This window comes from Numida meleagris, chromosome 5, assembly GCF_002078875.1.
Source record: "Numida meleagris isolate 19003 breed g44 Domestic line chromosome 5, NumMel1.0, whole genome shotgun sequence".
NCBI lineage: Eukaryota > Metazoa > Chordata > Aves > Galliformes > Numididae > Numida > Numida meleagris.
Genome location: NC_034413.1, coordinates 45,172,326 through 45,184,331, shown reverse-complemented (window position 1 = coordinate 45,184,331; position 12,006 = coordinate 45,172,326). Strand labels below are relative to the sequence as shown.

The following is a 12,006-nucleotide window of genomic DNA, read 5'->3' as shown; positions in this document are numbered from 1 at the left end:
ATGCCTGTCTACTCAAATTTTACTGAAAGTGTAACAGAAGGCTGGCATTGCCTTTTCCACGGGACAGAAAGGGATGGAGCCAAATGCATGCAAAGAAGTGAGGATGAAAAACCTCAGGAACAAGATTTCCTGTTTCTACTGCGTGAGGACGTGTAGATTGCGATTCAACTCATTATTAGTAATTGCCACCAGCCTTTTTAGTCAGGTCTCTTGCACACTGAAGAGCTGATTCTGAGCTGGTTCAGTGCCCTGCTGTTCTAGTGACTCTCAGCTTTACCTGTGTTTAAAACTAGCTCTGGAAAACCTAGTAAAATAACTTCTAAAATGTTGCAGGCTTGTCCAGCTCTGTAGCAACCTGGACAAATTTTATGACATGTCATTTCCTTGATAATTCCTGCATATGCTAATGGTTTTCAGTAATAATTTAAAGTGAACCTTTAATATCCTGTTTCAAGTTAATGAGTTACAGTGGAAGAGAGTTTCAGGATTTGTGTGTTTATTTCTGACACTTTTTCCTTGGAGGTGACTTTCAAACTGAGTTGTAAGGTTTTTTAATTATTTTTTTAAATTTCAGATGGAATATTAAGAATTTAAACCATGCAAGATTTTGATCTTGTCTCTTTTCAGGTTTGAGGTGCTGAGCTTTCTCATGCTGTGCTACAATTCTGCTATTGTCTATATGCCTGCCTCTTCTTACCAGTCCCTTTGTAGGATGGGTTCCAGGTGAGACACTTGCCTTTGAAAGTCTTTCAGTGTACATCTAGATTTGTGAATATTCATCTAGCAGAAAAGAATAAACTTACTTGTTACATGTTTTAAATTACTGAATACAACTTTTGGTCAGTTCTGCGCCTTACTTGGAAATTTGATGCTGTACTTGGATTATTTTACTCCTGCACTGGATTTCCAGTTCCAGTTATTTAACCTTTTGTTATCTGGAGGAAAAAAAAAATTGGGCAAGATTTTCTGAAGCTACTCAGATTGATTTGTATGTATTGGATTTATATATCATTCAGGTACTTTTCAGTATGGCTAGTTTCAGAATATTGTGAGGGATACCTTTAGTTTCTTCTGCTTCCAAATATTAAACTCTTGTTCCTGAGGATAGTTTAAATGAAGTGCTGGTACAGTATTCCATGCTTTAGGTTGTGTATTTTTTTTGTTTTGTCCCCCTCAGTAATGATATCCCACTTTCTGGAGAATTCAGTACCATGATTTCTCAAACTCTTACACATGTCCTTTATATAATCTTCTGCTTGAACAGCCTTAAAAGCATCTGGTTGGCAAAGATCCCTGCTTTATGCTCTGAAAAATCTGAAGTATTTCTGATATTCCCATCTGCCAGTTCCTACCAGCAATTTAGTCTAAAATGAGATCAGTTCACTCCTATCTCCAATAGGAGGGATCTCTTTAAAAAATGTTTAATTTAGCTTGTTTTCTTCAACGCAGTACTGCCTTGAAATAAATTAATTACGTGCAATTCAGTTACATAAGAATAAAGGATCAGACTAGCTTCTGACAAATGTGTATTCTGTAGTAACACACATTCAGGTAGAATGATAGCCTGTTTCTCTCCTCTGATTTATGATAGAAACCGGTCAGTTCTTGGTGTGCTTCCATCATCTTCATTTGAGGTATAACTGCTGAATTTGGCAAGTATGCTGAATTTTCCTTTGAAAATTAGATCTACTCTTTGGTTAGAGAGGAGAGAGACAACATAGGATTTTTTTTATTTTTTGAAACAATGCAGCAACAGCAATAATTTGGATGTAGCAAACTATTTCCAACAATAAAGTTATTTTATGAAGAACTGAGTAAAAGTTGTGTAATTTTCTCTTGTGTTATGCCATCATAGTTGTGTAATATGCGTAATACAACAATCCCATTTCAACTTGAATTCTAAGCTGCAGTCATTTTCCTTAACCTTCTAAATTTAACTTTCCACAGCTGTATTCATTCAGCTAAAACAAGCAATGATGTTGCTCATCTGAGGACATGTTAATGGAACCATACAGTAAACTCCATTCTAACTCATACTCTGAGTATTACACTCACTAGTTTTGTGGTAGTTTATAATCTAAGCAGTGTACACTTAGAGCAGGAATCATTTTGCTCCATAGAATGGTGTGATCTTGAAAGGGAAACATCCTGGATCCTCCTTGTATAACTGTATACAAGCTTCACTTTGTGGTTTCTTCTCAAAGCTTTTGTGCTCCCGGTCTGCTGTGCAGCCTAAAAAGCCATTAGCATATTTACTTGGGTCTATGTACCTTGCATTGGTGATAAGACTGGACTGTACATAGTCAGCAGCTAATTTCCATTGTGGTACTGTTTGCGTTCCAGAATGAAGTTTTTGTTGCTGAGGCTGCAAAACATATTTCAAAACAATAGATTGCATGGGTTCAGTTTAAAGCTGATAGCTGGGAGACCTTTTAGATATTACCTTTCATTTTTTGTCATTTTCTGATAAGAGCATTAACGCAGTGAAATACTTCTTTGTGTTGTGGTTTTGTTTTGTTTTTCTCTTGAAGGCTATGGTTTTTTTTGTTTTTTTGTTTTGTGTGTGTGTGTGTGTGTGTGTGTGTGTGGCTAATTGGTATTTTCATTGTTTTGCTTTTCTCTGTTTTGCTTAGTGTCCATATGTGCTCATGGAGTCCATGCAATAACTTCCCTAGTTTTAAAGGGGAAAATGAATCTACACAGTACCAGATTACTAGATGAGAGAAACAAACAATACAGTTACATTGAATGTATTAATATCCATGTATTGTTTCTATGTTCTGCATATACATTTTGAATGTCAAAGTTCTGAATAAATCTATCTGGTGTGTTGTTTCTTCTTAATGGTAGAGTCAGTGCTATGCAGTATGTGGCAAGACAGTCCCTTTGTCAAGGGCCATAACTAATTCTGGTTTTATTTGTAATAGAAGGCAGCTGAAAGCAATTCTCAAGAATAAGGTATCTTTGTTAACCAGCAGCGTACATAAAATGGGAGATGACATGTCTCTGTTCTATACCACTGAAATGTTTCCTTTATAGAAAATTGGGTTTGTTAACTGAATTTCTGGGAGAGTCTTAGAATCGTAGAATCATAGAATGGCCTGGGTTGAAAAGGACCATAATGATCATCTAGTTTCAACCCCCCTGCTATGTGCAGGGTCGCCAACCATTAGTCCAGGTTGCCCAGAGCCACATCCAGCCTGGCCTTGAATGCCTCCAGGGATGAAGCATTCACAGCCTCCTTGTACTTGGTATCTTGGCAGGTTTGCCACTCTTATTCTTTAGAAATTGATTATGACTTGAAGAAAACAGAGTTAATGGCTATATGGGAATAACACTCTGGATTATCAGCAAGTTATATCTCAAGGCACTGTTGTTAAACTGCTTTAATGATTGGAAGAGCAACAGTGTAATATTCTACATTGTGAGTTTATGTTTTGAAAAACAGGTTTTAAAAGTTAAAATCATTTTAGCACCAACATTTTGGTGCAATGGTATATTTTTTTCAGGCTGTGTGTGAGTGGATTTCCACGGCAGCACGAGAAACGCTGGAAAGAACACTGTGGTAGAGTGGTGTTAGACCCTGACTTCATGGTACAGCTGCTCACAGGTGTCTATTATGCTATGTAAGTAGATCGTCTTTTGGTAGTAGTAGAAATGACTGGTTTTAGATGAATTAAAATATAAATGCATGTTGTTTTAAAATTGGAATAAATGAATTTAACCTAATATGATACGAGGATCTAACTCAGTTAGCATATTTCCTGTTACTTACTCACTCAGCCAACTGATAATTTGAAAATATCTTTGTCAGCACTGGAGTAGGTGGTGAAGGACCAGCACAAGGTACTGGAGTGAAGGAGGCTCCTGGCTTCATCTTTTCCTGAGTTTTTACTACCACCAGATAACCTCCTGTTAACAAGCATAATGAGCTTGGATGCCAAGATAGCCTGATGAAATGCAGTCCTCTTGAATGCCAGTAGCTTCTGAGGTAGCAAAAATCCATTTCTGATAAGAACTAAGTAAACCATTATATCATGACCCCATTTTTCATTCTTTAAGTTTGTCCTGATTACAGTGTCAGCTTTGTCTCACTTTGAGGTGACAGGGAGCATCTTTTTTCATTATATCAAAAAGAGTAATACAAAACTTACCTGTTTATAGTACAAAACGTAAAGGAAGAAGGGAAGAGCTGAATTTGGACAGAAAAAAAAGCCAATCTGAGTTCCTAAGATGTGGAAGATAAATTTGTTTCTTTACATTTAGATATAATGGTCAATGGGATCTCGGCCAGGAGGTATTGGAGGACATAATTTACAGAGCGCAGCTTGAACTTTACTCACAACCTCTGTTGGTAAGAAAAAAATCTGCTGAAATTTATGGACTTGATTATCAAGAAGAGTATGGAAATATTTCTGAAATGGACTCATAATGAAAGCATTTGTGGCCATTTACTGCATTCCCAAATGCAAGTGGTTGTTAACAGCTGGTGTTTTCAACATAGTTATTTACACCATGCTTTTTCTGCTTGAGTGTTGGGTTCTCCTAGTACTTGTTGATGCAGAAAGCTAGTATTTTCTAATGTAGTACAGTTGGATCAAAATGTTTGTTGTTTTGGCACCAGCTACTGATGACTAATTCAAAAAAGCTTAACTGAATGATTATATATTACAGGACACTGGTTGGAAAAAGGCGTATGCTTTGTATCTAGACCTTCAGAAGACTTTAGAATATGCTATGTGGTTTAACTAATAACACGGCAGAAAAACAGCAAGAGGATAGAACTGTAAGAGAAGAGGAGCTTTATCCAGATTCAGGGTCAGATTTTAATTAATTAAAGTTACACAAATCATAATCTTTAACTTCTTCAGTGGACCATCAATGAAGTGATGTTCATATGATCAATTTTTTTTTTTTTTTCCCCCCAATAGAATTGTTGTTTTGATCATTCGGGGAAAAAAAAAGAAATAGGGAAAGAGGTGAAACTGAGCAGGATACAGATGGAGGATAAGGGGGTTGACAAAGGAAAAGGAGGAATGTAAGGTTTTTATTTTATGTGAAATGTAGGAGCAAGACTTAAAATAAGAAGGAACGTTAAAGAAAATAAACTAAGTAGAATAGAATATCCCAGTTTCTCTGAATTGTGGCCAGAAACCTTTGGTGCTTTTATGAAATAACAAAAGTAAATTTAATTGCTTTTACATAACTGAGAAAAAAGTGGATTGGGAAAAGCTTTTTTTTTTTCTGTGGCAATCTGACATCGCTCTCTCCTCCAGTAAATCAAGTAAAATTATTCTCTTGATGAATTAATATTGGCTACAAAATTTATCTACAGGCTTTCTGAGAGTCCTGCATTTTAAATGGTTGGTATCCACTGAATTAGTATATTAGCTGGTTCCTTTTCAAAATGACTCATTGCTCCATCAGATTGAAAGTTTTAAATTAAATGTTGAATCTGCCGTATTAGACCTTCTTATCAAAATACAACATTGAAAAGTTGTGTAGGAGGATCTGGAATGTAATTCAATTGATGACATGACAATTTTCAGTCCTGATTATTCATTTTTAATCACTTTGTCTTTGGAGATGACTTTTAAGAATCTTCTAGAGCATCTGTTTTTACAACATTTGTTCTGCTGCTCCAACCCATTGTTTGGTGATGTCATGACATCACCAATTTTTTTTTCACTTCCTAATTGTCAGATTTTTCATGCACATATGTGCATATACATCTGCGTATTTTTTTTCTCGCTCTTATCCTTGCCTTGTTTCACAGCTTATTTCACAGTGGTTTTTGAAAAGCACCTTTCAAGAAATCAGCAGATTTATAAAAAGATGATCTTCATATCTTTGGCCTCACACTATATATGCAAACCTCCAGATCTTTTCAAAGGTTGGAGTCCTTTCATCTAGTTGTAGTCTCCAGGAGATGTAAATAATATAGCAGCATAAAACTGTATATTTTAAGCACAAAACTACTTCACCAAATAAAATATCATCTGTACATCTAGTTCGGTCAAGTTCAGATCTCTGCTTACAATCGCCTAGCAGCAGCAAATTCTTTGAAATCCATTTAATATTTAGGTCATCTTCCATAGTAGGATTCTTTTTATATTTTTGTACCCAGGCTGTTTATATAATTATGGATATACTAATCAGTCATCATAATGATGAGACACACCACACCTTTTAGTGCTGGATCAATGCGTCTTAGTATTAAGAAAGGTGAAGACAAAGGGTTTTTTTTGCAGCTTTTTTCTTTTTTTCTTTTCTTTCTTCCTTTTTTTTTTCTTTTTTTTTTTTCCTTTGTTTTCCCTTCTGACAGAGAAGGGCTGTGTTTTCTTCACGCTGGTTGTTTGGATTATTTCCAAATCTTACTGTTGCTTAATTTTATTTCCATATGATTCTCCTTGATCCCCAGAGGTACAATTTGTACTTGTGACAAGTGCTGTGTCACTTTCAAGTCCTACTGCGAAAGCCTTTTACTACTAATTTTCAGATTTTAATCCTGTATACTGCGAAGGGGTACCTATTCAAAAGAGGGTGGAACTCTAGCAAAGTGGAGGATCAGAAGGCAAACCACTTTATGTGATTGAGCTTGATGCGCTTTGGGTCAGTACAGCAGAAATGAGCTTCAGAGTCTCTAATGAGGTCAAGGTTAGGGTGACCACAGTGAGGTTTGTATCATTTCAAGATGACAGCATGGAAGAAGGACTACATATGAGTAGAAGAGCAATTTGCTAACAAGTGATGAATCTGAGAGAATTAACTAGCAAAGGCTGTATTGGAAGTGGACAAGTGGAAGACAGAATGATAAAGAGTGTTTCCTGTAATGGTGCCAAGAATCTTTAGGCTACTTTAGAGTCAGACACAGAGTCAGCAGAGGTGTTTGATGTGGTGTTACAAGATCACAACAGAAGCTGGAGAAGTTCAGAATCAGCTATGTGGCAGCTGTTGTAGCTTCCTAAGAAGTGAAAAGTCTTAGATTTAGTTAATAGCTTGTCACCTCTGACTTTACTGTTCGAATGAGTTTCATTTTCTCACATGGCTGCTGGATGGTTAGGATGGTTTATTTTACTGTGATACTAGTAAACACTTTCAATTCATGTAGATTTTATGGCATACTATATGCGCTGACATATTTATTTTTGTTGAACATTATTTGAGATCTTCACAAGGCAAATCATAGAAATATGGTTCTGCTGATAGAATCATATTATAGTGGTTTAGTACATTTCTTCTTGCTTGTGTTTTTGCAAATACCAACCGAAGACAACTTCATTAAGTAAGCAGATTTGGTGCATACGGGCTTTGAAAGTTTTAGGGAATTAGTAGAATGTCCCTTACATTTATAAGGCCTCTGGCAACCTCAAAATATCGAGACAACATGGATGAAGTTTGAATCTTAATTCTCTCATTTGGTGGAGAGGAATGTATGAAAATGTTACTTTCAGCATAAAACTAGGAAGTGCTGGATTGTAGCAATGTTCTAAACAGTTGATACTATTCCATCAGCTAAGCACAAGTTACTATGCAATTAAAAAAAAAAAGAAAGAAAGAAAAAAAGAAAAAAGCTTTCAAAGTTGTGTATTCTAAATCAGATCTGTAATTCATTTGAGTGGACAGAATTGTCACCTTATAGTTTTATTTCTATTGTAAAGAGTTTATGTTCCTGCTGTCTTGGGTTAACAGGTAGATTGCATATAATTAAGACTTGCAAAGCACATTTATTTGGGGTGTTTCTCTTGTCATACATTAAATTCTGATCTCTGAAGTTGCACCACTGCAAAATGATTTTATTTTTTAAACTTCATTTTCTAATGCAAGAGAAAATCCATTAGGAGACAACACTAAGTTACTTTTCATAATGATTATTACATGCTGTAATGGGGACTACCCAAAGTCTTATAAAAACAATTGGTAAATAGTATTTTATAGGAATTAACTACATACACTTTCCATGCTTGTTTTACTTTATGTCCAGTTATCTCTGGCCTCCTTATTTTACTTATTTATCTTCATTAGATGAGGACTAAGAACCATGCAGGAGGTCAGATATTTGTGAAATATAAAAGATATATTATAGAGGCTGTAATGTTAGGTATAAAATGTCTGTTTATTGCTGGTTGGTTGTATAAAGTCAATAGGATTATGGAAAATCAAGGCAAATTCACTTTCATTTTTTTCTGAAGCTTTAAAACATTGTGTAAAACAGCTTTATTTTTGCTGAATACTCTACATGCCGTAGAGACCTATGGAGGTGGAGGGTGGAAACTGGTCTTGTGTCTCCTGTGCTGTGACCATTCTTGTCATACAGCATTAATAGTATTTTTCTTGTTGTTTTGCATCCATTTGGATGGAGAATTTATTATGTAGATTGTTACCACTCTTAGTACAGATGTCAAACGTAGAACAAAATGATTTACATGGAAAAAGTAAAAATAGAGAAAATTTGGCTGTAGTTTTGGGAATACGCTTGTGATGACTTTTCAACTTAGTTATCAACTGTGAGTCTTGGGGATGGGACTGTCCATCTGGATTGGGATCTGGTGTAATTAACTATTCTTGGTTGTTTCCCCTTCTGGATCTAAAGAGATGTAATACTGCCATTAGCATGGTCAGTGATGGTAGTAGTACAGCATTTTACTTTCATCTTAGGTTGCAAATGCCATGAAGAACTCACTGCCCTTTGATGCTCCTGATGCATCCCAAGAAGGCCAGAAGGTACTGAAAGTAGAAGTTACTCCAACAGTGCCGAGGATTTCTCGAACTGCCATTACAACAGCTTCTATCCGTCGTCACCGCTGGAGGAGAGAAGGTGAGCTTTCTTTTCCAGTGGCAGGTACTGTAATGTACTGTATTCATCACCATCACTGTTACTTGGCTTCTGAGTTTGAATGTTTGCGGAACAGTTGGTCATGGTTGTTTTTGTTTTTTTCCTTTTGAAAAATGATTCTCCATAACAGTGTATAGTATTTTACATCTTCAGAGCACTACATGATCATGAACATTTGGGGTGTTTGTTTTGATTTTGATTTGGTGAAAAACCATGAGGTATGTTTAAAGGAAAAAAAAAAAAAAACAATTAAAAAGAAAAGGGGGGAAAAAAAGAGAGACTGGAAATTGTTTACAAAGTCTTTTTTTCCTCCATTATAACAGAACATAAAGTTGTAGTGGTAGGGTTTAGTGTACAATTTCAGTTATTTCTGTGATCCACTCTGAAACTCAGTTGCCCTCCCATCTTAAATAGCTTGGGAAATGAATGTTATTATTCAGACGTTGGTAGGGTTCCACAGCCACTGAAGACGGTGGGAGATGGAAGAGATGAACATCATACTCCTAGCATCGTATGGCCCAGCTTACAGAGGGGACATGTCATAAAGTAGTTTTGGATATCTTAAAATTATTCTGTTTTTCTTCATTCCTTATTGAATGCTTAGATCATGTGGAATCATGCTGGACCATATGAAGAACAACAGTAAATATACAGTAATGTTTTCCTTCATATGGTTAAATCTTTGTTGTAATTTGTAGCAAAAAGCCTGCTTTAAAATCATTTTGTCAAACTTAGAAAGCTTTCTTTTCTGCATGTATGAAACATAAATTTAAAAAAAGCTGCATAGTGACTGAAGGCAAAATGTAGAATAACCTAAAAACAAACTGAGGGTACAAGAGTTTGAAAGCAAGTATTACATTTTTCCTTTTTTTTTTTTTCTTTTCCCTGTACCATGTGCCAAAATATTTAATGATCTCTGGTCCTCAGGTGAATCAGGATGTCCAGGACAATAAGCAACTGTCTTCTATTTTCAGGACTCTGGGCCATGTTTGTCTTTACTGTAGCTGCCATTATATTCATTCTCTAGTCTCTGGTGTGGAGTATAGCCCACCTGTCCCTTTCTGTGGGTGTTCTCACAAACTTTTAACTAAGCATGAGTAGTGTTTCGTGTTTGTTCTATGTCCACATAAATCTTCTATTTTCCCTGCCTGGGTTGGAATGCCAAGAAAGGAACAGAAAAGCACTAAAATGTTATATGTTGAATCCCAGATGGCTTTGACTTCTCAAACGAGGCTGACTCAAGCATACCTGGCTCACCGATCCAACACGGCTCCACAGACCTAGGGATCAAACGTGAGCAAGAGGGGGAGGTGCTGATGCGCAGGACCCCTGAGCATGGCTTCCCGGAGCCCACCTTGGCAGCAGCCACAACAGAGGGTAGGACAGAGATGAGGAGGCAGAAGTCAGTGAGGCAATTGCTGGAGGAGGATCCTGGCTCCCTATCCCCAAGCAGAACTTCTTTCCATTCTAGTGTGTGTTTCCGCTATCCCAGGGTGTATTAGCTTCTCTTTGCAATACACGCATCCCCTATATACCTAACATCAGGTCAGGTACTACCTTCTGTTATCACATGGGCTGGCCTGGGGCTTGCATCTGTGTGGTGAAAGGCTGCTTGGCATGGCAAACAATCAAATAAAAATGACAGGGGTAATAGCCAAGAGCTTTGGGATTGCTTGGAAACTTTCTATTACTGAGCATGTTTAATCTAATATTCAGAGGAAAAAATGCACCAGATGAACATGAATCCAGTCCTGAAGAATAGACAGTATAGAGTATAAATGGATTTGTTTGGCGACAACTTAGTTCCAATAATGTCTTATTAGTCTGTGCTCTTAAATTTCCAAGAACAAAGTCAAGCCTATCTAAGACAGATTCACAACTATTAATGGTTTTATTTGATGGTCAACCTTTAATTGAACACTCATAATCTTACAATTAGTGTAGATGAATGATCTGACTGCTGTAAAAACAAGTACTGAAAAGGAAAAGCTTGTGTTTCTAAACACTTTAGAAACAATAATTGCTTCTTTACTCAGTTGTGCTGTCCACACAAGTGCTGTAGGGTTTCATATTCCCACACTACAATCAGGAATAGCAGATACGGTAGTTGGTAGAGATTTTTTTTTACTTCAGTTCATCTGTTTATTTTGTCATCTTTATTCCATGAAAGGTATCGCTTTGAGCACCGAATTTGAATCATGATTTCTCATCAGAAATGAGAATTAATTTCTTATAAATTTAGCTAGACATTATTTAACATATTTTCGTATTTTAAGTCTCCTTTTCTATCTGAACAGTCTTCTGGTATTTCCAAAATTTGTAAGCATAACAGCTGATCATAAATGAGATTTATTTGTAGATTCGGATGTGAGCTACATAGGCTTCGGATTTGTTCTTCTGGAAACAATCATCTAGAGAATTTGAAGATTCAATGTAGTGTCACCACAATCCTTATCCTTAATCAGAGTTGCTATCAAGCATGGAATTATAATCTATTCCTTGGTGCATAGTGGGTTTGAGCATGCTCAGTAAATGAGTATGGCCTTCTCCAAACTTCACTGGTTCACTTGATCTTATTCCTTTGCATGTGCATGACCTGAAGGATATGGAGAAGTCCTCAGATGCAGAGAACATTCTGGAAGAGATAGGAAGTGAGAAAGAAGTTGAAAAAGATGTGGCCTTCTAGTCTTAATTTGTTTCCAGATACCTATACCATTTGAGATGTTACTGGAGAAGTGATAATTCCACATGCTTCAGTTAAAGTTGGTTGAATATACTTAACTACTTCAAACGTTGGCAATGAATAATTACATGCTTGGGTGAATGGAATTCTGCTAGTTAATATTAGTTGGGAAAAGGCACGGGAATGGAGTTTGGCTTGATGATCAGTACAGAATTGTATGTGTATATACTGGTCTATTATTGATACTGATTTCACAGAAAGTTCTGGTTAGTGAATATCCTCTCATAAGTTTTGATATCAAACAACATAATGAGAGACTGATCATTTTCAATTACTTTTCAATGTTCAGATATGGAAAGGATAAATAGAATTAATGTTACTTAAGGATTTTAGTTTTTTTTTCTTTTCAAATCAGTGTTTTGACCCAATAATTACAAAAAGACCAAAGACTTCAAGAATGACTCAGTAATACTATAAAAGGTATTTT

The 12,006-nt window shown here is 36.2% G+C and overlaps 1 protein-coding gene across 11 annotated transcripts in view; it reads left to right on the top strand.

The window, feature by feature from the left end:
• The window catches only part of FAM126B (family with sequence similarity 126 member B), a 59,281-nt gene that overhangs the window by 36,471 nt on the left and 10,804 nt on the right, over nucleotides 1-12,006 (top strand). For 8 of the 11 annotated variants that reach the window (XM_021400813.1, XM_021400820.1, XM_021400815.1 and 5 more), the window contains 5 exons: nucleotides 628-723; nucleotides 3,474-3,626; nucleotides 4,267-4,354; nucleotides 8,659-8,818; nucleotides 10,046-10,213. In XM_021400813.1, coding sequence (XP_021256488.1) covers nucleotides 628-723; nucleotides 3,474-3,626; nucleotides 4,267-4,354; nucleotides 8,659-8,818; nucleotides 10,046-10,213 — 665 coding nt within the window. The remainder of the gene's footprint in view (nucleotides 1-627; nucleotides 724-3,473; nucleotides 3,627-4,266; nucleotides 4,355-8,658; nucleotides 8,819-10,045; nucleotides 10,214-12,006) is intronic. The other 3 variants (XM_021400821.1, XM_021400823.1, XM_021400822.1) reach the window with 3 other exon arrangements.